At 38.1% G+C, this 27,455-nt stretch overlaps 3 protein-coding genes across 3 annotated transcripts in view; all 3 read right to left on the bottom strand.

The window, feature by feature from the left end:
* The window catches only part of LOC306902034 (protein MTSS 1-like), a 50,303-nt gene extending 44,826 nt beyond the window's left edge, over positions 1-5,477 (bottom strand). The window contains exons 1-2 of the mRNA XM_079470309.1: positions 4,939-5,477; positions 3,121-3,182 (exon numbers count right to left, since the gene is read on the bottom strand). Of these exons, the coding sequence (XP_079326435.1) occupies positions 3,121-3,182; positions 4,939-5,013 (137 nt within the window). The 5' untranslated portion in view covers positions 5,014-5,477. The remainder of the gene's footprint in view (positions 1-3,120; positions 3,183-4,938) is intronic.
* A 5,871-nt stretch (positions 5,478-11,348) lies between these two features.
* On the bottom strand, positions 11,349-21,383 carry scgn (secretagogin, EF-hand calcium binding protein). Its single transcript, XM_079469077.1, has 11 exons — positions 21,167-21,383; positions 21,000-21,070; positions 19,606-19,698; positions 16,341-16,430; positions 15,739-15,795; positions 15,244-15,321; positions 12,914-12,969; positions 12,357-12,402; positions 12,188-12,247; positions 11,954-12,022; positions 11,349-11,683 (listed from the first exon to the last, which is right to left on the bottom strand). The coding sequence occupies exons 1-11, from the start codon at positions 21,234-21,236 to the stop codon at positions 11,555-11,557; spliced, it is 819 nt and encodes a 272-aa protein (XP_079325203.1). The 5' UTR covers positions 21,237-21,383; the 3' UTR covers positions 11,349-11,554.
* A 1,326-nt stretch (positions 21,384-22,709) lies between these two features.
* Positions 22,710-27,455, bottom strand: part of LOC306901350 (F-actin-uncapping protein LRRC16A-like) — a gene marked incomplete at its 5' end in the record, with an annotated part of 48,363 nt that continues 43,617 nt past the window's right edge. Inside the window, 5 exons of the mRNA XM_079469031.1 lie at positions 22,710-24,389; positions 25,047-25,172; positions 26,261-26,377; positions 26,502-26,729; positions 27,253-27,301. Coding sequence (XP_079325157.1) covers positions 24,241-24,389; positions 25,047-25,172; positions 26,261-26,377; positions 26,502-26,729; positions 27,253-27,301 — 669 coding nt within the window. The 3' untranslated portion in view covers positions 22,710-24,240. The remainder of the gene's footprint in view (positions 24,390-25,046; positions 25,173-26,260; positions 26,378-26,501; positions 26,730-27,252; positions 27,302-27,455) is intronic.

Genomic DNA, 27,455 nt, shown 5'->3' with positions numbered 1-27,455 from the left:
CAGAATTAACATTTTTAATCACTATAAAGCGCTTTAGTAAGCTTGTTGAGTTTGTTATTGTTTCATTTCGGTTTCGCCGTTAAACATTTCCAATCATCTCCTCCATTCAGAGGAGTTGCTGAGAGATGCTGTTTCTTTTTACAAGAGAATCACAACCCTCGTGAATTCCCACACCAATAAAAACAACATCCCTCACATGATGACCAAAAGAAGCAATAATCCAACACACTCCTTCATAACGCTAGACAGAAGTGAAGACTCAACTTATTGAATAACAGCAAGGTTTGAGTGTAACAACGCAAGTACCAGAAGCAATTAAACATTATCCATATAACACGGGTTAATATCCTATAGGCCAGAACGTAAACAGACCCACACAAACCGCTGGAGGGCATCGGGTTCGCAAGTGAACGTGTCAAAAGTTAAAGTGGTTATAAAAACTGGAAGAAATATTGAGAAAGCAGCAGCTGCTTTACGAATCAGAGCGGGAAAGGGGAAAAAGGCACGTCTCGGATCATGTGCATGCTGGATTTTCAGAACCGTCGCTGCGGTCAGATCAGACAGGAAAAGAGACGCGATATTTAGCCACAAACTATACGGACGACCCAGAAAACAAAACTGTAATTTTGGAGCACAGCGTCTTTAGCCTCTTTGAAAGAGATGTGATTATAGAGCATGTGAGACTTGGATTTCATTAGGTACTTCCCAACAAACAACAGTGCCCTAGCATTACAGAGACTGATCACAGAACTGATGCCTGAGATGAACTTTAACCATCAGCTCTTAAAAAGGAGAAGTCCAAGATTTCAAAGTGTACCTGGGAGCATCCTACGCATGGGGACTTTGAATACTGGTCTTTAGTTGAAAGCAACGTTCTCTCAAACTAGCCCCTAACCAAAATATGAATATGCTCAAACCCATATCTGGTGTTCATAAAATGGTCTTTTAAAAATGAAGGGCATCAAATTGAAAAACACTTTCTCTTTCTGCACGATCAAACCACATATTGTAAGACTTTATGCATAAAGATAACAAAGGTTAGTTACAGGTTCAGCTTTGAGTCATTGAACATGCTGTCGGTCTGAACCTGCGTAATGTCGCTCTTGACCTTTCTATTGCCTCGCCAGACCAAACAGACGTGTTGTTTGCAGATGAAATTTCCTCATATTTACAACTGCCTGTGTAAACAGAGTCGCTGAAGTACTGAACAGGTATGACTCACCAACAAATGAGGACGCCATGTTAAACGGGTGCCTGGCGTATCTGCCATTTAAGATCTTCAAAGCACATCTGGAGTATCTCTTTAATCCCTACTCTTGCATATCATATTGAAATTTTAGTATGTTGGCAATATCAGTATAAATAAAGCCTGCTTAAAGTGGATATTTAGCCAAGACACATCAGAGGTTCTCAGTGAGGTTGTTATAGTTGAAATTAAAGATATTTCATGGCTTGATGGAAACTCTCCATTCACCAACACACATGAAGGAAACCAATGCTGGCGATCTGCATGACTCTCTCATTGGTGCTTAAACCACAGCAACCTTTTAAATCCCAGGGAATTTATGCAGCTATATTAACGGGGCTCCGGACGCGGGGGCACTGTTGCCCCTGACTGAAATTTTTAAGAGCAAACGCAGAAAATTCAGGGTCACACCTTAAATCAGCCTAAAATGCAATTGTTGAAAAATGTCCCCGAAATAGCTGTATTACTGACAAATACTTTGATAATAAATAGACTAAACTCATAGAAAGGACAATGTACAGTTTTATTTTCATTGCTCAATAGCAGGGAGGTACGGAATCTGCAGTTAATTCCGTGCTAAAATATTGGATAAGCTGCAGAATTCATTGTTTAAAAAGAGGACGAGCCTACAAAGAGGCTTTAAGTGCTGAGAGACGGTATAAACTCCGAACACATCAGATCAAATTAATGAATACCAGAATTCATTTGAACCAACAGAAAATGCGCATGTCATTTTGTATGAAAAATTATATATTTTATTGTGTAAAGTTTAAGCAAAACGAAAGGGCTCAACTTACGTTCTTTAATGAATTATTTGTGTATTAGGAACAATTGTGTCATATTCACAACAAAGATAACTTCACATAAACTTAACAAGTCATTCATTCTTGTCGTGAACGGATTGGAAATGGTTCAGCGCTGTCTCAAGTAATGCGTATTCTGAACTCATCCGTGGTTAGTTTTGTTTTAAACGTCTCAAATATCAAATTGTTCATCCTGAGGCTCAAAAAATCCGTCACAGCAAACAGCGGATCGTAGTAATGTGCTTTCGCAAAATGCAACCATTTGGTCGCATTTGCTTTAAAGTCCTTATGTGGACTTTAAAGCAAAACTGTGAAAATATGAAACACATATGATGAAATGATAAGATACATCTTAACAGAAATCTGTTAAGGCTGCAATTTAAAACTTTTATATCTATATACGTTTGAAACATACAATTGTAGGTTAGTTAGCGTACTAAAGATGACAAATGACGAAATCTTTTGCAACATTTAAAGGTCCAATGTTTCTTTTTTGGAGGATCTATTGACAGACATGCAATATGATGTACATAACTACTGTATGTCTTTAATAGTGTATGAAGACCTTACATAATAAAGCGTTATGTTTTTAAGACTAACTTATAATAATGATTTTTAATTTGAACTGTCGGATACGATTTAATACGATATAATTTATAAGCTTACCTCCTCCCCCAAAACATTTGTATTGTTTAAAGTTCAATGCAATTTGTACAGGTGCAGAAACGATTACATCTTCCAAACATGGCTCTCACGTCTGCATTAAGCTGAGGAGGGTCATGCATTCTTCACAGTTTAAGTAAAAACACAAGATCGGGCTTTAATGACAACTGCAGATATTCACAGGCTACAAATTATAGCCGCAAGCTCTAAGGGAGGGCCGCATGTTTCCCCTTAACACGGTACAGGTGAACGCCACCGTTTAATAAAGATCTATCAATGGTCTGCTGTACTCAAGGCTTTACTCCATTAAAACAGTAGTTATAAAAATAAATAACCCCAAACAGCATCGCTCCTTTCCACAACCAGAACATTGGTGATGGCAAACATGCGGGCGGAAATGAAACTTACCTGAGCTGAGACTGCAGCTTCACAGCTTTGCTGATGAAGTCCTCCCAGATGGGATAACTGCTCTGTAGATGTAAAAGACAAATAATAGATGAATGAATTACCACTGTATTGTTAATGGCCACAAAGCAAACATCTCTCTCTGATGGTAACACAACGGCTTCAAAAGCCAAAAGGAAAGGCTTTATTTTCTTTACCACAAGAAAGAATTATGAAATACTAGTAAGTAAAGACAGTAACCAGTTTCACGCCCTTTACAAATAAATGTGGTGGCACTATGGTACCGAAATGTTATCGTTTGTAACGTTCCTACCCTCGCATGTTACTACAACCACATTCATATAGCAAGATATTTACCTAATACCGTTGATGTACTTTCTGTATGTACTATTATTGTTGTTGAAAAATGCACTTAAAAAACATAAGAATAATAACATTTCAAAATCAGCTTGCATTGACGGAACTTATCAGTGGGTTTCTGAATGCACGAATATGCATCTTAATCCACATAAGGGGATGCAGATATGCAGCATATCCTTTGGCTCTCTGTTTTTTAAGAACTGATCCTTAATTTGATGTGCATTATCTGAGACCACTTAAGTTATCATGCTGATGCGAGACTTTTCTTGTCTTGTACTACCAGACATATGGAAACCAATTCTTGAGTGTACACCTAAACTCCGAAAGTAAATACCTGTAGCACATTTGACTGTGTGGCGTCACGAGCAGACAACACAGATAACTCAAAAAAGTCAAGAGCAAAGTGAACGAATCCCCTGATCTGTATTATGGAGTACAACGGGCCGAAAATGATGAACTATAAACCAAGTTATAACACATACAATGCAATGGCGTGCTGTGCTGGCAAAGTTCTCAAAACACCAGATAAATATTTCAGAGACCTGGAAACTGACCCCGTCACCAAGTTACAACAAAGCAGCGCATACAATAGACTCCTATAATGCTGTACAAACGGGTTGCCAGGGTGACATACTTTGCGTCATTTTTCCATCCACCTCTTTTGTTGATTACATGTTAGTCTGAAATAAACGACCTGTCACTGTGGACTACAAGAACCACAAACAAAGCACCGAACAGAGATGCAGATTCATCAAATGTAATGTTGTACTTGTGAGATGAGCTTACTCATGCCTGTCTAGATATAAACAAAGCCATCTCAGACAACCCTTCCCGTACTGCATGAGATCACAGACAAGCCATTCGGAAAGCTCGCGTATAAAATGTGATGATGTATCGTTCAATAAGACACAGGGCTCATGATTCCTTATAATGACATGGACCGCAGACGCCAGCTGTCATTCCTCCACATTTAGCTCTTCCCACCTGAGACCTCTGAGGTCAACAGAAATCCAACATTCCTTGGACTCGGAACAGGTGTGCTCACAACCATTAAACGTGCCAACAAACTCTAGCTGTACCACATATACTCCCAGACTTCAGATATGATGTGTACATTATTAATGCACGGACTGATGGATATCTGAAGTGCATTGAGTCGGACGGTGTTCGATCCATCTACACTTAAAATAGGTCAGCATGACCCATGCATCTCAAGCATGCATGCATGCATTTGCATCCGTGACCCACAAATCCAGCGTCACGCGGCTGCAATGAAAGATGCGATGCATGCATGAAATGTGATTGCAAAACATACTGCATCAGGGTGACGTATCACTTATGTAGTCGAACGCAACTGGTTTTCCAGCGCAGCTGACTTTGTTGACACAGCCTTGTCTAGTTCACATGCAACAACGTTTAGGAGAAAACAAACAAACAAACAAACAAACAAACAATCTTTACCTTCATGTCTGTGATGATGGTCTGAAAGAGTCCGCCGAGAGCACTGCACTCTTTTTCATTCACAGCCTCCATCATCTGAATTTACGCAATAAGCGACTAACTCGTCTCGTTTATTGGTCTCGGTTCCCTTTAAATGCGAATGAGACCGGCTTGAAATCCAGAGTCTTAAAAACAGGCTTGAGATCAGATCCAGTGTCGTTATAGGTATGTGGTGAGGCTCAATCGATGCAGTGGGGCAAAGGCAGATTTAATAGCCCCTTTCTACCCCACCATAACACACACTCCATGACCCTGAGCTCAGAAACATAGTAACGCGAGTCCAACTAGAGAGCAAAAGCGCACAAAACAAGGAAAGAAGGAATAAGACCATCCAATGTCGACCCAAACTCTGTTAGGCGGCTGAAAACACAACAGATACCGACGCGACTGTCTGAAGCTTAACCGCAGCGCAGATGCAGCTGACTGACTGTGTACACACAAGCGCGCACTCGTGTCGCCCAGCCTCTTCTGCACCTTCATGCGCGGCGCGCCCTCGCGTCGGCCCGCCTCTCCTCCCCTGCACCTCCCGACGCCCACAGTTTTATTTTCAAAGATTGTATATATATTGTTAACGTAGACATGTCCGTTGCCATCAATCAGGAGGCGTATTTATGACGTCATTTATTTGTATTTATGCTACTTATGTCAGAACATAATGTTTATTCGAGCGCTCCAAACATAGTTGTTTGCTATTAAGGGCATCGCTTGTTTATTTCGGGACGCACCGTGTTACAAAGAACCTCTCTCGCCATCTAGTGGCAGTCAACTGAAACCACTCGAAAGAATTATAACGATGACGCCTCTAGACCTGGCTGTGAACCATTTCGCATCTTTTTTGAGAAAGATTATTTTGGAAAGATATTGAAATCTATATTCAAGCCCGTAGGCAGGGGGGGTTCGGGTGGTTCGAACGAACCCCCCCTCACTGCCAAAGGTCCAGAATTTAAGTCGTTTTTTTCATGTGATTATTGTCATCATTGTTTTAATCAATGCTTGTGACAAATTTCTGGGTTGCTGTTTCAAATTAATACGATTATTATTGCAGGACGCGTGTATGTGCGTGCACAGACAGAGAGAGTTCTCGCATACACTTTTCAAAGCAACGTGAAGAAGCATCGCCTCTGAATGATGCGAGGGGAGGGGTATATATGAATGTGGTCCGCCCACAGATTTGGACCGGCCCTCTGAACAATGCCTTATAGCGCGAGTGATCTAAGTCAATGCAAAGATGCGATGACCTACTTGCGGCGCGATTCACGCGAATGACGCGCATTGAGCGTTCGCGTGATTCGCGCGAGTTTAAAATCTGAACTTTGGTGAAAATTTGCGCAGCGTTAACCAGTCAGGAGATTGCGCTAGTAGGGCCGTGAGCGAGCGTCAGAATATTGGCTTTCAGACCCAAATTTCTCTAAATTACTCACATAGCCTAATAATTTGTTAAATTCATAACATACCAATGCGATAGAACTGACGCGCGAACCATCGGAAAATTTCAAAGAGACGACAAAATGGCCAAGCGGTTGGGAAAGAGAAAGGTTAATTAATATGCAAAAGAAAATGTTTTGAATTTGAGTAGCACTAAACTATATACTATTAATAAACTATTCTACCATTAGGAGGCATAATAAATACATTTCAAATCATAATTAAATCTCCACAATAATTCAAGTAGTACCTCCGGCCCATGTAATTTTCTGTTACAAACCGACCCGGCCCCCCATTAAAGACAGGGAGAATTATGTGGCCCTTGCAGAAAAAAGTTTGGGGACCCCTGGTCTACAATATAATAGCCATATAAACTTAGCGTAATTATAATAATAAAACATAACAAAAAGGCATTGACAGAGAGTCAAGAAATTATGATGAGTGGAATTATTATTAATATTTCAGTAAAGTTCATTAAATCTGTTCTGTTGTTAGTGTGGTTTTTAAACTTATGAACTGTGTATGGACTGACAAAAGTGTTACTTGAGGAAGCAATTTGACAACAATGCAATAAATATTTTAGGTACATCAAAAAGCGTGCTGGTTAAGATACCAGCAGACAAACTAATCCAGCAGAAATTAGTGCATAAAGGTATTTGAACCTCATAATTAAATACAAAAGGAGGAGAAAAACTGCAAAAAAGGTCCACTTTAAAAAAAAAAGAACCTCCCCTTTCAACTGGCTGGCTACGGACCTGATATTAACAGAAAACTGGAATGTATGATAGAAATTTGTGCTTTTTTAAACAGAAAATGAGAATTTGAACCGTGAACAACAACATATTATACATTTGTTTATTCTATTAGGAAAATTCCATATACATAAGAAAAAGTGGGCTCAATATAAACCAAATTTTTATCATTTTATTAATGACTTCAAATTGTATTTAGCTTTCTTGGATCAAACAAAGAACAAAAAAGCACTGAAACCATGTAAACATTTAAGTTGATGTAATTCTATTTCTTTATTTTTTCTGTCTTTTTTATCTGGCAACGAACGTTCATGTAACTTGAATATGTAATACCTCTTGTTCTTATGGCATTGATTTAATAAAGCATTACAAAAAATAAATAAATAAATTAGCTTCTGCTGTAAAGTGAATGTACAGTAAGTAGTAAACAGAAAACTATGATATAGTTACGCTGTGTCGGAAAGCCTCACACAATGGCCACTGTTGTTTGTACCTGCCATTAGCTTCCATCGTAAGAATAAATAGGTAAAAAAAACTATCAAATATTCTTGTAAGTATAGGTCTCGTCATAGTGTAAATCATTTTAGTCCTCATGTTAAGATTTCAACATTTTTGCTCCAGGAATATTTCACAAACGCTTTTAACTTCTGTGAAAAGGTTAGGGGTAGTCGAGGACTCACTAAGACCATTCTTACCAGATTGATCATAACATAGCCGAGAATGTTGCCTGTGTTTAATGTGTAAAACATCTGTTCACAATCAGTTATGAAATTCCAATATGCATTTACAGCAAAAGAGGAGTCAGTGAATTGCTAATAAGTTATTTGCTTTATAAGTTGCTAATATGGCCTATTCAATGCGATTTAAATGAAATCCAGGTTCTGTAAAATATCGCATTAAATGTACTTGGTTACTGTACTTAAGTATATTTTTGCTTACTTTGTCGTTGTACTGAGTATAAATGATGTTTGCTACAGAAGAAGCAGCAACAATGCCATTTACAGGAAGCTATCCTGTGCATTTTTGCCTTTACTTACTGAAACTTGTCAACATGGCTTCTTTATGCGAACACGGGTGCATTATCAGGTAGTTGACATCGCTGTGTTTTTATGTGTAAAGTGTACATGACTCCAACAGCCCAAAACCAGCATATCTAGAGTGCCAAAAGTGCTTTGACTTTTGTCATTTTTTACTTAACATCTATCCGTTTTACTGGGACATGTTTGAAGGATATTGATTTCCTCATGAGCACTTGAGTTTAACTGAGACTTGGGTGATGTCGAGGTTGACCTTGGTGTTCAGTTTGATGCGATTGCTTTCCTCACGAATCAACTGTTCCTTGTGTTTCACTGAGATGTCTCTTAAGTGTTGAGAGCTGCTTTGAGCCTACATTCAGTGTGAGTAAAATACTCAAGTATACTGTTCAAATCAGATATTTTAAGACTTTTCCTCGAGTCGTTTTGGAATTGACTTGACTTGTAACTTGTAATGGAGTAATTTTCACTGCAAGGTATTTGTACTTTTACTCGAGTATGGTTTTCAGGTGCTCTTTACACCTCTGTGAAATGTATGCTTTCATTGGTCATAAACGGCTTTAAAGAAAAAAGAAGAATAGAGAAGCTGGATGGATTTATATCTAGTGGACAGCATACGGTCTTCACTGCTCAGATGACGTCCATCAATGGGATTTAAAGGCATACCGTTACTCTTCAACCAAAGGGATTTTCATGTTACACCCTAACAAATGTTGATTTAGTTCAATCCAGAATTTGGTTAAAAATGGACAACCTCAACCGTTTTGTTATAAATTAACCAATGGTTGTTTGTTTCAAGCCAAAGTTGTTTTAACCCAGTGTTGGGTCAAACATTTTCTGGGGCTTTAACCCAACAGTTGTGGGTTTGTCTATTTTTTACCCACGATGGTGTATTAGATAGTGTTCATTTATTAGTATTGACAGCCCAGACCAGAAATATAAATTCAACCTTTTCCAGTGTATAACACCGTAGCCTACTCAAGCTCAACACAAAACAGTCCTTATTTATTCTGTGCGTATATGGCCACCCCAAACATCATTTTCTAGACCTTCCCCTGCACTGGTGGGATCTCTATGGATAGTGTAAGAATTTTTAATCTGCAACCCGTAAAGCGGACTTTACCTTGACTATAATAGCGGCACAGGCTAGATTACATAAAATGGTTATCACGTATTAGAAAGTTTTAGAAATTGGACGTTTTTTTTTCATAATTTACTTTGTCCCTAATGTTTATTCATATAATTGAATTGCTTTATTTACCACACATCTAGTTAAGAGTTCACAATCGAATATCATTCGTACCAGCAGAGGTCCTCAGAGAATAAACATTGCGTAATAAAGTCTTACATTATCCACATTTGTCTTTGCGATACTTCTCACAATAATGTGCTGTTTAACAAATTGCAATAAAGGCTTGATCTGAAAAAGGTTTTCCGTCACTTCGCATTACATGGCATTAAAGCTCAAATGATATGTTGAAGCCACATCTACCTCATCCTAAGAAGTGTATCTGGATAACAAACACTGCTATCAGAGCTCAGCAGGCCTCTCTGGACAGAAGCATTATTTTATAATCACCTCCTCATTGAAGGAAGCACTAGCTGAAAAGCAATGTGTTTATTAACCGCGGCGGACGGACTCATTTATTAACACACATGGGACATTGTGACAAAGCAACAGGATTTCTAATGTCCTTCATTTCATTATCACTCCAGTTAGAAGGATGGAGTGGGCTCCATACGCCTACATTTAGATTATCCATGGTTAACATTTTGAAAAGATCCGAAAATATCGGACATTACATTCTTGTATGCCTTTATGTGCTTGTTTTTGAGACTGAATATTATCCAAATGTTACAAAATTATATTTTTTTCCTCGATATAATGCACACAATAATGTTTTAGTTTAATAATGTTTAATTTATATTTTAGCATGGCATTACGGTTTACCCTTTGCTTATAACAAAACAAACTGAAAGACGTGCCTGTTAAATTCACAGACACACACAAAACACACAAACACACTATGAATTAGTAATGCAACTTTCACAAGTTTATCACTGTTTAATGAATAATCTTGACACCTGTTGTGCTAAATAAGAACACATCCTCCCCCTAATATTCATTACCATAACACACGCACGCATGCACGCATGCACGCACACACAAACTGGTCTTATTATAGGCCTACATGTGCTAGCCTCATTTATTAAATTACAAAACAATGCGTAAAATATCTGGATTATAGACATTTTCAGATTTATTTTCTTCAAACAGGCCTCTGTGTTCTTTTATCTAGGAATGAAATGCACATGAGTTATTCACGTTTTCATGAGCTTCACCCAGGTGCAAACAGGAGCTCATTTAAAATGTAAACATGTTTATGTTCTTTGGCTGTGGATCAAACAGCTGTTTACTCCACGTTTCATTGAAACCCCCCCCCCCCCCCCCCCGAGTCATTTTGACCTTTATTGCAATAGATACGGGAAACATCTCACACATTTAAATTTGTTTTGCACCTCGGGTAACTGCATCATTCCCTGGTTCACCTGCTGCCCACTTCAGTTAGACTGTAAATCCATCCACCCTGATGGCCGTGGGTTTCTATAGAGACGAGCTCTGACAACTCACACAGTGTCACGGAAATGTTCTTTCTTCTGTACCCCTGCAGGTCACTGTCCTTGAGTGAGTTTTAAATGTATTATGAGTCAGCTTCTATTTATTAAGTCGTGAATGAGGTCTATCAAAGAAAAGCACTGTTTTTGTATTGGATCGTGTGCTGAATTTTGGATATTTGGATAAAAGCGTCTGCTAAATGAGTAAATGTAAATTTGTTATGGATTTAAGTGCATAACACAAATGTATGAATAACTACCATACTTCAACAATTTCCAAACAAAACACCTAAACACACGAGCTGAGCATCTGTTTGCCAAAGGCAGGACTGTAACAGAATAGCAGGAATTAATAGAACTGATCCAGCGTCAGAAGGACACGCTGTAAACCCCTGACACACTGACAGCTGATGAACATTCGCTTTATAAAAGCAAGTTGGAAAAACGATTTCCTTCAAATATAATTTGAAATCATCCGAAGACGAAAGGGCTTTTTACAAATGAACCATGAAGTTTGAGGCAAATTCATGACAAGTAACCAAGTCGAAGTTTGTTTCTATGCTTTAATTCTTAACATAGAACCAGTTGAAATTCCTTTTACGTGCAGATAATTCTAAAGTATTACATCACTTTAAATAACTGTTTTCACAATAACATCATGGAAACAGACACATTAATCTTGCTTACAGTTTTGAAAATGTAGTCATTGTAGTCAAAGTCATGGGAGAGGTTTAGTGTGCCCTATGTAGACTATTGTTTCATCTTCAGCCCCAGACACAAGGCCAGCTCGCTCTTCTGGATCTTTCCATCTTGATTAACATCACAGTGATGCAGCAGGACTTCACGAAATTTGTCCAGATCTACTCCACTGATGCTGGGCTGAGATATTCAAAGACACAAACTCATTTATAATAACAATGCTTTGAAGTGTTTTACGTTTTTCTGAAGAAAAGCTGGTACTGTACGTGCCCAAACCAAACTGTTGAATGGTTGCCAGTACGATGTTTTTGTCCAAACGCTGGGTTGAAAATAACCCAGTATTTTTTAGAATGCACGTTATTATAATACTGTATGTTATGTGTGTTAATGTAAAGGTCATTACAATATAACTTGTTCAATTACATTCCAAATCTTGATCTATTTACTCACCTTGACAAGCTCCATCATGTCTTTGACAAAGCCATCCACCTCTGGTCCTTCAAGAGCTCCAGTCTTACTCTAGAACAAAAGATGAATCTTCTTTTGCCTTCTTTTAAGTCATCTTTATTCGATAACTTTGTTTTTACTGACAGATATAAGATTATGTTGCACTCACTAACAATGGCACAACCTCACAAAATGTGTGACTTGATCACTTAATCTAACAACAGAAAGAGTTCTTACAACATCATAGTGGGAAAAGATCTTCTCAAAGTCTCTCTTTCTCTCCCCTTGACTGCTGGCCTATGGGAGGAGAGGAAATTGACATAGTCTGCAACGTATGCAATGGTCTGAAGATGATTATTGCATTTAGGAGTAACAAACAAGGAAACGAAGAAGTTTAAACACTGACGTCCATTTTGAACTGCAACATGAAGTTCTCCTGAAGAGCCAAGATCCTGAACAGAAGATACACATCAACAAACTGTTCAGATATGACTGCATTTTTAATGTAAAGACCCCTGTGGTGAAATGTGCTTTAAGACAAACCATGTGCAAATAAACTATTTTAAACCATTGCTGATTATTGTATTCATAAAACTTAGCGGGGCTAAATTGAATATTCATGAATCTGCGTATATTAATGAAGCTGAGGCTTAGCGTTACATTCAAGCTATTTTAAGGCAGGAAATTGTATTTTCACATTAAAAAACATTTAAATACTTTGGTCAAAGATTAGTTTTAATGGACACAATTATTGACCACAGGGGGACTTTAAGACTTGAGGATTCAGAAAGTGAGTTTCTTTGTGAAAATTCTCAGTTAAAACCAAGTAGTGCCATGGTGTTTATGGTAACTCAAGATGTTAACACTGTACCACTGTTTTAATTTCTTCCCAATAAAAACCCCTCCAGGTCTAAGCACCTTCACATGCACAAAACAAGTGTTCTCAATACAATTACACTTCACCTTGCCAGGTCATTCAGATCCAATCTGCCATCTTTGTTTTTGTCAAAAATGTTCATCTTCGAGAGAGAAAACAATCAATTAAAATATGTTTAACTTGTGTCAAGCCTGAAGTATTTAAAGTCAATAATAACCTACTGCAGCGATAAGCATTCCTACAATATGAATAAGCATGCGTACTAATAAGTCATGTTACTAATACCTGTAAGTCACATAAAAGTGACCGTTCACCCATAAATAGAATTCTGTCATCATTTACTCACTCTCATGTCATTTTTAACCTATATGACCTTCTGTCTTCTGCAGAGCACAAAATATATTTTGAAGAATGTTGATAAACAAAAAACAGCGGTACCCATTTTGTGTGCATACAATAGAAGTGAATGGTTACCGTTGTTTTTCGGTTATCAACATTCTGTAAAATATCTTCTTTTGTGTTCTGCAGAAGAAAGAAAGTCTGACAGGTTTGAAATGACAGGAGCATGATAAACGATGACAGAAGTTTAATTTTGGTTTTCCTTTAAGATCATGTTAAATAATGGTTGTTTGAAATGTGCTATAGAAATAAAATAAACAAACAAACAATAAGAACTAAATAAGTCATTTTCTGCACAGTTGTCACTCTCTGAGATAATAAAAAGACCCGGCCGGCTTGTTGAGATCAGACACCTTCTCTTAATCTCCTGATTCACTGTCTAGCATGGATGAGTTATAACAGAGATGTCATTTACTTTCGCAGATCTCCGAAAGGAGAAACACAAGGGATTGTGTACTGTTGTATTACAAGAACACATATTTCTATTGAGCTGTTTGGATTCGAGGGATTTGGGATGACATACACTCTTAAGAGATTGACTCTTTAGAGTTAGAAAAATAACTTTAAAGTTCAAATATGAACTTGTAATAATCAAAAAGGTTCAAAGTTGAACTTATATTATATAAGTAAACCCGTTGTTATCTGGTATACTGTTAGAAGTTCTTTTTAGAACCTCTATTGTGGCTAAAGGCCTTTAACCAAGGTTCCTTTTTCAACCGTTTCTAAGATTTGATGTTGACTGATGATAAATATAACTTTACTGTTATCTACCGTGCGAGATGTCATTAACTTCTTCAGCTCTGTCATTTTAGATTTAGAGCTTAAAGTCAATTGTTATTTTATTCATCTATTATTTTTTATATGTCAGTGAAGCCTACACCACTGCAATGTGGCAGCTGATGGGCAAAAGGTCATTTTAAATGTTTTTTGGCCACATTTTTATAGTGTTGTATTTGCATTAAAACAGAAAACAAAAAACAAACTGTGGACCTGAAACTGTCACCCTGCGGTACTGAAGGATCATACTGGTGGTGGGTGAGGAGAGACCCCCTCATATGATTGTAAAGCACCTACAACAATAAAGCGCTATATAAATGCCTCATTCATTCAGGCATCAGTGTATGGACTTTCTCTCGGATGTTAGGAAGAATGTTACGGACTGACAAAGTCACCATTCACTTACATACAGAAACACTACTCAAAAAGCAAACATTTTTCTCTTGTGCTTTGCAAAGGAAATAAATTCAGGAGCGTTTGGAATATGACGGTGAGTGAATGATCACATAACATTACAGATATTACAGATTACAACGGGCATTTTTGTTTGTTTAAATAAATGTAGCCTATATACGCAGTGAGGCGAGGTTGCTTTATTTTTGCAGATTTTTTAACTTTGTTAATGTATCACAATCAGATGAAAAATAAAATGTATTGTAATTTTGTGCTTTGTCTGAAATGTTTGCATGTACGCAGTTCAAATTTAATGGAGAATCATGGTGTTGTGTCTGTGTTATGAAATGTTGCGATGGTATAATAAATTAATAAAATGTAGAAAGAGAAAAGTGGTACAAAAACTGTAGATGATTGTTCTTTTTTACATATTTACTGTACAGGTGTGAGACATTCACAGTGCATTGATCATGTAGTCGATTTGCATCGCTGTAGTAAAAATTAAAGGCGCTGAATGTGTCAAGCTGTGTGTTTGAAATGTTAATGGCCTGTGATCAATATGCATAAATGTCACTAAAAAAAAACACACAAGCCGCCCAACACCGAGAACCCTTGCGGTATCACAAATGCCTGTTTTGACACTATAGCTGTAGAAACAAGTGTTCATACATTCTTACAATAGGATTTGTAACACACCCGAAATAATAAAAGCACACATGAACTGTAGTCAACGATCATGCACGGGACTGAGCAACAACAAGAAGGAGAAGATCATTCTACAGGATTTATTTAAACAAATAATAAATAAAAGGTTAACGGAGAAATGAAGAAGATAAAATATAGTTACCATCGTATCAGTGTATTCATCCAGCTTGCTGGAGAGAATATTCTTTTTGTGCTGGAAAAACAGGTCCTTCAAGAAACCCTGGTTTAGAAATAAAAGTATTTCATATTTTGATTTATATTTAAAAACCCCACAATTAGATATTTAATATCGGATTATTTGATATAAAACTGTGCTCTGCGATATTCTCAGATTTGTGTGAATATACAGGTGTAAATGTGTTTGCCCCTTTAACAAATTGCTGTAAGTGATCCGTGCTAAATGGATGGTTCGTATCTCGCAGGGCTGTGTGTAAGTGTATTGACACAGTAATGAAGGTCATTGGAAGCAGACAGCCGCCTCTGTGCTTTCCATTGAAACGTTGGAAAGGAGCATGAGCCGGCATAACATTATCAACTTCAAGTGAGCTCAGTTAAACACACTTTCAGATTTTGTAGGATTAATGATTGTTAAAGTCGAGATGGTGTTCATCTACCCATGAACCGTGTGTGCATTTACCTTTAGCTCCAGAGCTGATATGTAACCACTGCTGTCAGCGTCATATTTCCTCCAGATCTACGGTGAGAAACATCAAAGCACTTTTAACACTCGGACAGCATTAGTTTAGCTGTTTTGATAAATTACTTGTCATCGCAATCTATAACCTAGAGATAATGGATTTCTTTTTTAAATTATGTACAAATAATTATTTTAAATTATTTGGACAGTATACTGTTTTTTTTCATTTTAGTGTCCAGATGTAATGATGATGTACGGTATTAACAGTAACATTAAAGGAAAAGTTCACCCAAAAATGACATTTACGCCTCTTGCCATCCTACTGTAGGTGTATATGTCTTCCCTTCTATAGCCGATAACAATTGGAGTAATATGAAATATAATAATGTCAAATTCAACAGCAAGGATTTTATGTGCATTATATGTGGTCATTTTAAATAATCAAACTATATGACTTCTATGCAATATTACCATATTACCATCTCTTTTTTCGTGCGACAAAATGATTTTACGTTTTCTTTCCCTTTAAATATTAGTTTATGTATTTTGTGTCACATACGAAAAGTGAAACTAGAGAGTGACAATGTAAAGTGAAAGTTTACCTTCATAAAGTCCACACTGTTATCTAGCGGCGCCTCTCTGCGGAAGATAAGGAGGAAGTTCTCATCCTCCGGCAGGATCATGTTGGCTAGCTAAAAAACACACAAAGACAGACAGACGCAATGATTTGTTGTTATACCGGAATGGGTTCTGTCTCAACTCATAAAAGTAAATTACTCCCTTAATGCAATGTGGTTATGTTAGCTAATGTTTTTGCGGACCCATATGCTGCATGACGACATCGAAAGGATTCTTAAAGCTTTTATCTGTTTTGATCTCCTTTAAGGATCAAATCATACGAACCAAATCGTACAATGAACGCAGAATGATGTCATGCGAACAAATTCTAATGTCTGAAGTGTGGATATTACGGCCTGGAGAGAAGAGAAGTGTTCTTTGATAAATGCCAGCCCCAATGCTAGGGTCTTGTGGGTTGAAAGGGCATTGCTATTTTGTTACTAAACTGCTTTTTAGATTGTACTTTGAAAGCATTCTGGGGGGTTGCTTACTAGCATGACAAAAACACCCAATGCCATATTCTGGTCAATAGTCGAAGCTAGGAATGCACCGGTATAGGGCACGAAACAAAGCTCATGTACTCGTACTCGTAAAAAATGCACCGATACCAAAGACCGATACCTCAGGTGACATAACTGAGAAATTTGTTGTGGAATTTGCGAAATGTTTGTGAAAAACACACATATTTTTATTGGTCTAACTGTGTTGTGAAAAGGTACAGGCATTGGTACTTGTACTCTGTCTTTAAGAAACGGTATCGGTGCATCCCTAGTTGAAGCACACCCTATCAATGTAATTTAGTGTTGTTTCCATGTCCTTCACGTACTTGTTATTCCTCGGCATGAGCCTCTTTTCTAATATGGGAAATTGCCATCTCATCTTGCTTCTGTCAAGGTTAATGTAGAATTGCCTGGCATCTTGGCAGGGTGAATCGAGAGCAAAGTCACAACCCAAACATACTCGGAACAACAGGCACACACACACACACAGTCATAAGTGCCTGTCTATCCAAGTGTAGTGTCCTTATTTCTTAATTGTGTTTGCTGTTCAGCTCATTTCTCTAATGGACAGCAATCACAGCATGTTTCAACACGGGGGCAACCCAAGCGGGCCATAACTCGCAGCTGGAGCTATAAAAGAACACCGCTCTGTGAACGCTGGACTGCTATCCACATGAACAAAAAATGCAATCAACGTTGATTCATGATTCATAACAAGGATGCATTACACCTTTAGTAGATTAATAAAATGAGCGTTGGGTTGATCATGTGTCAATATTTTATTCAATATGTCATATGTCTTTCTTCTGCAAAAAAAAAATGAGAGTGATAAGAGTTTTCATCTTTGACAAAAACTAAATGAATGGTTTGCTTTAACCAAAAGTTTACCCAAAATGGAAAATTCTTTCATCCTTTACTCCCTCTTGTCATTTCAGACCAGTATGACTTATTATTTTGTTTGACCTGTGTGACCAATATTTTTAAGAATGTTGGTTACCGAACAAAGGTGCCACCTATTTACTTCTATTGTGTAGAAACAAAGCTGATACGAGTAAATGGGTACCACCGTTGGTTACAAACATTCTTCAAAATATCTTCTTTTGTGTTTGCAGAAGAAAACCATACAAGCTTAAAATGACAAAAGTGTGAGTACATGTTGACGGAATTTTAATTTTTGGGCAAACGCCATAAAAAGACACCATAATATTTTCAAGGTAAGTACCCGCTTTCATCCAGATACGTGTTCAAATATAAATTCTGTGTCTAAAAACGCATGGAAAATGTACGGCACTTTCTCTTTTTTCAAAGCGCTCGGGAGCTTGGGCTGTCCTGGCGTCTGCCGTTGCTAAGCGACCGTTATTCACGCTCGACGGCAAAAAAGCCCAACTCTTATCGATGACTGACGGCCACTAACAAAACATTAGAAAACACATGATCAACATATCTAGACTAAAAAGCACTTACTGCAACAATCGATATACCGTATATAACCGCAACTCATCTGCAATCCGGCATCTTTAAAGTCACGCCATTTAGTCTGCTATTAGCAAAGCGTTTTGATAAAAGGTGGGTGGCTCATAATGTGCATGTTGTTTTTCTAACTCGGTTAACATATGTGTAATGAGCTTTCAGATGCATGAATAGAGTTCTCTTGTCACAGAATGGGATCAGGTCATATGGTTACCGCACCGTTAATGTGTGCATAGCCTGGAGGCCTAAAGGCAAAACAAGTTAAAAGCTTGATAAATATGAATTCAATGCTATTTTCCTCCAGAATGTGATTAGGGAATGATAAATAAACACTGAAATAAAAACGTAAAAACACGTTACGCAAGAAACCCACCTAACACGCCACCTATTCTATACTTTAAGTGCATTTAGTTATTCAAACCTTTAGGGTGTTAAAAATGAGGACACATTTCTTTAAAATTGTGAAACGGAAGAAGACCAACAAAGAGGTTTTGCAAAGTGTATGAAAAACACACTTGCAGGAAATGTATAACTTCAGTGCCCTATCTGAGGTTTACAGTGAACAGACTGCAGACAGACCTTCCTACAGTAAAATATCAGTTCAGTCCTGTTGATGTAAAGGGACAGTTCACCCAAAAATACAAAACCTGTATATGACACAAAAGAAGATATTTTGAGATATGTTTTAGCGGTTTTCATTTCCTAGTGTTCATACAATGGAAGTCAATAGGGGCCAATGTTGTTGGGTTTCCAAAATTCTTCACGGTATCTAATCTGTTCAGATTAAGCCTTTAGTTTTTATATCACCGTGGTCTTGCTAGTCAGTGGCGTTATCGTGGCGACATTAAAATCTTAAGAGCTTTTTCTTAAGATCAATATGCTTACATCCTCTGCAAACAAGGTTTTTGATATAAGCGGTTTGCAGTAAGGGAAGCCAAAGAACCCTTTCAACACGAGAAGTCAAATAACACTTCCTTTAACATCTTAAAAGTGGTTGAGGTGTCTGATGCAGCAGCGGACGGAAACCACACAGCCGCTTCTATTTCACACAGAATGAGCAAAAGTAAACAGAATAGCTTGCAGCAATGAGAAAGCACGACAAAAAGACTACAGCATTGCTAAAATGTGGGGGCATGTACTATATAACACCATTATATTATATTTCATTAAGTTTCCCCTTTATAAGTTTCAAGCTGTAACTTGTTTTATAAACACTAAGGGATTGCATTTTGAAGCATTTTATTCTACAACGATCCTTCTGAAAGTAAACAACATGTACCTCCTGGATCTGCAAGCGTCCATCAGCTGTGAGGTCATACGCGGACATAAACCTCTTCTTTATCTCCTGCACCCTCTCCCCTGTTATTTTATCCTGAGGAGAGAAAACAAACCTGTTACCTTGACCACCCTTCCATCATTTACCTCTCATTAAACATCCCAACGTCACTCAGCAAAGCCATTGGACGGGGAACACCTGTGCATCAATAGAGCATCTGGCACCTTCTTTATTCATTATGTTCATCCACTTTAAACCTGCAATCACAATTCTGCGCAACCTTTGTAGATTATAAACTCCACCGTTCAGGTCTGAATTACAGATTTGGTTTCATGATCAGCGATGCAAAGAACACGGCTAACCACAATTTCCTGAAAATCAAATGTCTATGCTGTTGCACGGGTTTCGGAGTTCTCAAAAACACAGGAGACACATATTTACCATAGCAAGCAGTTTCTGCAAAAAAAAAGAAAATGTTTCTGTTTCAACCAAACTGTGGCTTCGCATTAAATGACTGACAGTTTCATTCTTTAAATAAGAACATACATTTTGTGTGAACAAATGAAACTGTTTTAGGAAGTTCAAACCTAAAGTCAGCAAACATTCAGCGATACAAAACTATCATCATGTACTCTATACTTACAAATGTACTTTACCTTTCAAAGCATTAAGCAAAAGTATGCTACTTTGTAGGAAGGGGTCACCAAAAATATCAACTGCGCAAAAAATGGAATTCAAGAAATCTATAACAAAAGACTTCCTATTGTTTCAATTCATAAGGTTGTTTGCTTTTTTGTTTCAACAAGCATACATCTATGTATGTCACTAAACTAAAGTATAACCTGAAGGTTCAGCAGGTTTAAATGTTACTGTAACTGAGGATAAATGAATCCACTCCAAACCGTATTGTTTTACCCTGAGGTTTACCAGAGCTCTGTAAGTGTTTTCATCTAAACCAGTTACCCACGGCGTTAAAAAACAAACAGTCTTCATGTGTATCAGGTGAAGAGAGGGGACAGAGCCCAGTGTGTAAACAGCACCGATGACCTCACTGGATACAGTACAATAAATACATATGATGGACCTCTTTGCTCAATGGCTATAATTATGTCGTGACAAAGTGATAAAAGACTTTATTAGAAATAAATGTTGTGAAATTAAAACCATTTAATGTTACTAAGTTGCAAAGTATTAGTTTAAGCTTCATAATGACTCATTGATGACATCTTATGATCATTATGGATGTCTGACAAACATATTTATTTACCTGATAAAGCTCACATAATCTGTTGTATGTTTTATCACCTCTTCACTACTTTGTTAAAACCTTCGTTTTAATTTACACGATGTTTAAATACCACACAGAAGTTGAACTCAAGGCTCTTTTCTTCACGTACCTCTGGCCCTAATTTTTTCAGCATGTGTCGGAAAAAGTCATCCAGCTCTTTCCCTTCAATGTAGCCATTATCTGTCAAAAAGTTAAGATCATAAACGGGAATATACTGAATGCATTGTAGTGAAACTGTAAATAACTGAAAGCAGAATGGAAATATTTTGTTCTCACCATCAGCATCAAAGTGTTGCCAGATCTGTAGGAAACCAGCAGCATCTATATTGTCAAAAGCGCAGTTCATGTTGGCAAATAAAAGAAGGTACAGTGATACAGAGAGAGTGAGAGGGGACAACTGCTGGACCTGCTCAGAGAGAGAGAGTGAGTGAGAGAGAGAGAGAGAGAGAGAGAGAGAGAGACTGTAGATGTGTCCTCTTTCCTCTGACTCAATATAAGAGAAACTCCTCCTCTTTCAAACCTCTAATGTCACTGATATGCTCAAACAATGCAAATGTTGTGACGCAAACCTATATATTTAAGTAATGTGGAAATGGTGCTTTTTATCTGTAACTTTACATTCAATAAAAAATGAAATAAACACAGGGACAAGCACATCACTATATTAAAGTACTTTACAGAACTATACATTAGACACAGCTTCAGCAGTTCAAAGTTGAGTAAGGGGTTAAAAGTAAATAATAGATATGCATTTCATACACAAGGTTATATATACATATATATATATATCAACAGCAGGACTGTCCTTAGCGCCATCTGCTGGCACGATAATGGCACCGAAGCGCTCGCAACTATTACCTTAATTTAAATGATTATTTCGGTACATGCTCCCGTCGAACACTGCAGTATAGAGAGAATAGAAAGGGTTTAGTTGTTTGTCATTACTCAATTCGCATTGCAATCATTATGTCATAAACCATTCGTGTTTGATTGTGCTTTGCTCATTTGAAACAAAGCAGCGCCGACTGGTGTACAGGCTCAACTGTTCAACCTCGAGATTTTCGGATGCATGTTCATCACGTATTAATAATAAAAGAACATACAAAATTCATCCTCCTGTTGAGTTTTTGTATGTTTTATATTTAGACAGCAGAGATTCAACAAAGCTTTTTGTTATGCTAATTTGATCTTATATGCAATAATACCACTTTGCGAACACTTGATAGGAAAACAAAAAAGATTTACTCTTGAAATATGCATTAATATGTAGCATTTTGCATTATATGGTGTGGTAGGCATGCCCTTCCCAAAGGATTCTTTCCACGGCGAGCTTCTAAATTGAGATCTTAAACATAATGTAGTTTTATTCAAATGTGCTTTAATATTGATATTTTTATTCTTATGTTCATTATTTATTTTGGAATGTGCTTTTGCCACTTTCTCATGCATGCAATAATTGTTATATCTCTATATAGATCTACTTCATTTCATGTCAGTTTAAGTTTTTACGTATTTACAGTTCATTATTCATTTATTAATCATTTCAGTCTTCGGCTTACAGAGTATTAATATTCATTTTTGTTTTGATGAAATTTTGTTATAACAACCCTGAAGGGTAACCGGTCCACATAAAATCAAATAATGCTTAAGAACGAACTGTTACAACCATTTTGCTGTATGTGTGAGGACGGCGCAAGGTTTAAAAGCAGACCGGCTACAATTCTGATGAATTGTTCAGTTTACCATTCAGTATATAAAGTGATCACAGTACGCAAGGTAATATACTCCCCACAAAATAAATCCAAACAGGCAAGTTAAATGTAGTAAAATCAGTTTTAATTGAACTGACATAAATAGACACAATAATGAAACGTCCATCACGATCAAATGGAACATGTAAGTGGAAAACTTTAAAGAGTTAACTCGCATGGTTAACCCCCCAAATCCAGCTAATGTAGTAAATACTGCATGATGAACAAAGAAAGAGTCGAAGACTGCTGCCCAGGGGAAGACACACTATTAAAGAAATACAAGATTTAATCGGATCAACACTGATTACTTACATGAATCTTTTCATCAAAGTTGCCCTTTCCCATAAAGAAAATATGAATTCAAAGTGCCCAGCAGTGTGCATTAACAAAATGATTAGAAACTGCCAAGCATCATACTGTATCAACAAAATGTACATTCCGATTTAGGAGGAAGAGCCGGTTGTGTCGATTAAAAAGCGGCACCAATCGTCAGTCGTCATAATAATAAAAAGACAGCGACTTATTCAGCAGTGCGATTAGTACCATACCGATAGACTGTGTAACCCGTGTACACATACATACCGCATGTGTGTGCATACACACATATATAGACATATATTAACTGTTAACATTTCAAAATCAAATACTTTATACCTCAATTGATTTTCTTGTGTAACACAAATTTGGTTTAGTCCTAGACTAAACCGATTTCATTGAAAAATCATTATTAGCAGTGCAGTTTAGTCAAGGTTTTCTCCGTCCTTGAAACCAACATATAGAGTATAATGTACATACATACACACACACACACACACACACACGCGCGCATTTCTATCATAAAAGCGTGCTCTCTCTCAAACATACAAACACACACACAGACGCTTCTCCTCATGCATATCAGACATGTGACACAGAGAAAAAAGGCTTTCTTGCAAAGTTAATAAAATCGGATTGGTTACGAGATAAAAACAGAAGGAAGTTGCGCCAGTGTACGTTGTGTGCGGAGCAGTGAAAGAAATAGAAGACGAGCACTTAAATCACGTAGAAACGGAACGAACTCGGATAACAGACATCAACAAATAAAGAAAGAAAAGCCACCAGATTTAGGAATGTTGACTGAACCTGAAACAAAGGTAACTTAAACACAGAATAGTCATTGTGTCTCCACGGTTTTGTTTTCAAACCCCAGAATAAGAAATGCGTGACTAAGGCATACGGGTTTAATGGACACAAAAGAATGACTCCAGAGATTCCCTGCTGCTTTAAGAGTAAAGGGTTATTCTAACACAGTGAGAGCGCACACGCGTGTAGTCTAACAGTGCTCGAGCCCTGGTGCTCACTTATTACTCAACGTATTATAATGCAACAAAGTCTCCTCCTAAAGCAAGACACGTCGTATAGAACACCCATCTTTCTTTGAGAGAGAGAGAGAGAGAGAGAGAGAGAGAGAGATAAGCATGCAAGCATGCACACGAGAATTTGACGACTCCCGACCCGTACACGCTTCCTGGTATGCTACAGTTAGGAAAGGTGGCCAAATATTGAGAGGTTTGCATTTGCAAGATGAGACGAGATGCACGGTGAGGCGGTCTTTAATTCTTAGGTAAAAATAAAGTCTTTGTCGGCCTCTTCCCCAGATTCGGCAGATTTGCCGCCGTTGGCTGGCGTGCTTTTGCTCTTACAGCCGCTTTCTTCCGAGTTCAGCCGACTGGATTTCTGGGAGGGGTCGGTCGCCGTGGACATCCTGACTGAAGAGTGGAGACAGGTAGAACAATAATGAGTACAGTACCATCCATGGATTGAGAAAGACCAACATACATCTCATACATAATTCATACAGCTTCAAACAGAAGTGGTTTAAAATGGGTAAAGCCAACTTAGGCCGTCATCCCTATTCCAAAAGGAAGTATATGGATCACTACTACCGGGCAGTCATGGTTAAAAGTGATTCGCTCGCTGTCTAAGCTGCAAACTAGTCGTAGGAATCATGAATCTGATATGAGAGAATTTTGGGGGGGGGATGAACCGATGGAAACGCTTAGACACAAAGAAGAACACAAACAGTGCACACAACACATACAAGGGATAGTTCACCCAAAAATGGCAATCTATAAAATTGAACCTGAATTTTCCGAATATCGTCCTCTCCACCAAACCTCTCATATCTCATTTGTATGCTTCTCTATCATTGATTTGCCGTTTGGATGAACTGTTCCTTTTAAAAATGAGACACTGAAACAAAGTAGCCTTTTTTGTTCTAAATGACACCCCATTTACATCTGTCTGACTCCTGCATGTTGAGTCATATTTGTCATTCAGGTGGCATTCAGTCCAAAAAATGCACAAGATTCACAGTACGTGACATGCACCAAAATAAAGACATGTGATGTGGTGAGAGGTCTGACCGGGCCTGGTGAGAGGTGTGCTGTGCTCCTCGTGACTCTCGTCCTCTGAACGCTGCTGCGCCGATCGAGCTCTGGAGGCTGATAGGCTTTTGTCCAGCTCAGAGTCGGCTTCAAACACGCTAATGTCTGTGAGGGGTCAGAGATGGGCGGGCCGTTTTTAGCAATGAATGTGAGCAATGGATGTTACGCAGGCAGCTCTTAGTGAACCGTTAAAGGGATAGACCACCCAAAATGGTCATGAATAACCATCAAGTTGTTCCAAACCTCTAAATATGGTGACCCCAGAACTGTCAGCTGCTCACACTCTCCCAAATATCGTTCTTTGTGTACGGGTTTGGAACAACTTGTCGGTGAGTAAATGACGGCAGAATCTTGGGGTGAACTATCCTTAAAGGTGCCATGGTAGTGCTACAGAGCTTAAGAGTTTACAATCCCCTTAAGACTGAATTTGCACACGGGCCTTGAGATCTCGACCAGTGGGCTTAAATATGAATATCCTCTCCAATTGATCAATATGAGCAAATGCGGCAAATCTTCATGTCAGGTGTGCGAACAAAATGAAATCAGTGATGGCTGTTGGACAAAGACTGGTGGATAGTGATTAATGCAAAGTGCGGAGACGTATGACAAACATTTAGTCCAAGCAAACGGCACCATTCACTACTAAAGATACAAATGAAATTGGTTTCATGAACTCTGTGAATATTACCAAAGATATTAATATCAACGCGATGCACCACTGCGTTACAATGAATGGGGAGGAATGCAACGCTCAATGTGGCCGCTCTAGCGATGGAAGTCCTGCCTTCCAGTAAAACGAGCCAATCGTCAATCAGTAAAGACAGAGGACTCCCTTGATTTTTAGCGCAATTTAAGCTTAGCAAATTAAAGTTATAATGCTTTTAATAACAGATCGGAAATATGCTGTTTAATCGTGACCAGCGATTTTTCCCATTCAAGTAGATAGGACTGTCGATGTGCTATGACGTATATATACTCATATGCTCCCATGATATATCCCATGATGACTGACAGAAAAATATAAGAAAACAATGAATATGCCAATGAACACTTCAATAATGAATTGTAACAGTAAATGCATAACGTAACTTTTCTGAAGAACTTATTTTACTTGCACAAAAGTTATTCTTAGCTGAGACAAAAATGCTATAGTGAATAGTGAAGATTTGCACATATTGTGGCGTAAGATCTACCTTCCTGAGCAGAGTTTTTGCTGGTCTGTGAGGGACTGCTGGGTCCCTCTTTCTCCGAGGGCATCCTCCTCAGGCCTGGGCCTTTGGGGCCTCCGGTGGGAGAATCAGAGCTCTCATCTGAGAAACGGACAGAAAAGATGACGATTTATAACATCACAGAATGTACACAATAATAAAGAAAAATGACATTTTATTACAAGTTGTATAGAATTAAACTCAAATACGTATTCTGGTTTCCTACCTATGCTTCGGACGCTGCTGGTTCGTGGTTTCATGGCAATGGCCGGTCGTGCGGCTAGAGTTGGTTTGGTGCCTTGCGGTACAGGTTTGGGGCTTGTGGGGGTTGTGGTGGATGTGGAAGCCCTGGGTTTCAGTGCAGTCTCGGGCTTGCCTTCCCCAGAACAACGAGAGACGCTCCCCTCAGGTTTGGTTATTGCTGAAGAGCGGCTCTCGGGACTATGTCCCTTTCCTGATACAGACACAGAGTTAGAGAGAAAGGTTAGGGTGTGTCAGTATGTACGGTTACTCAACTCACCACAACACAATACAACGCCCTGTATAATGAATGTAACCTTGCAGTAGCGTACATTACAATACATTTGTTTTGTTTTGTTTGCAATTCAACTTGGAGATGTGTGCATGTGCATGTTGTTGGGTGTCCGACTGAGTGCGAGTGACAGATCCTTGTTGAAATAATCTCTCGAAACACACCGCATAGATCTTTGTTATTATTAAGGATTATTTGCATGAATAAAAAATATGATTTTGAATCAATGTCGACAGCCCTTATATAAACATGTATGTAGAACCTGTACTTTGAATTGAATCATAATATAGGACTTAAAAACATCTTTGAGTCAATCATACTACGATTTTGGGAAATACTAATTCTACTTTCGAACACTATTTAGGACGGATAGTATGCGAATAGGGACGCGGCATGAGTATTTAACCAGATCACTTAGATTTGAGCATCTGCACACTTCATTTACCGGAGGAGGGTCCATCTGTCTTGTCTGAGCTTGACGATGAATCTGACACCTGGAAAAAACACCAAAATTGATCAATTAGTCAAACATTTATGAATATAAACAACTATGGGAAATAAACAAATATAGGCCTTATATCAATATCACTAACACTCCATAATCTGTAAACTTTAAAGCCAATTTTTAACATTTGAATCTTTACAAAG

Source organism: Barbatula barbatula (assembly GCF_947034865.1).
Source record: "Barbatula barbatula genome assembly, chromosome: 12".
Classification (NCBI taxonomy): domain Eukaryota; kingdom Metazoa; phylum Chordata; class Actinopteri; order Cypriniformes; family Nemacheilidae; genus Barbatula; species Barbatula barbatula.
This window is presented reverse-complemented; position numbering and strand designations above follow the sequence as displayed.

Bases quoted from the DNA above. Each gene is read 5' to 3' on its own strand.
- scgn (XM_079469077.1), bottom strand. From the start codon at position 21,236: ATGAACTGCGCTTTTGACAATATAGATGCTGCTGGTTTCCTACAGATC. The intron at 15,796-16,340 runs GTAAACTTTCAC...TTCTCACCGTAG, and splicing joins ACAGTGTGGACTTTATGAAG to ATCTGGAGGAAATATGACGC. The intron at 12,023-12,187 runs GTAAGAACTCTT...CTTTTGTTCTAG, and splicing joins TCTTTTCCCACTATGATGTT to AGTAAGACTGGAGCTCTTGA.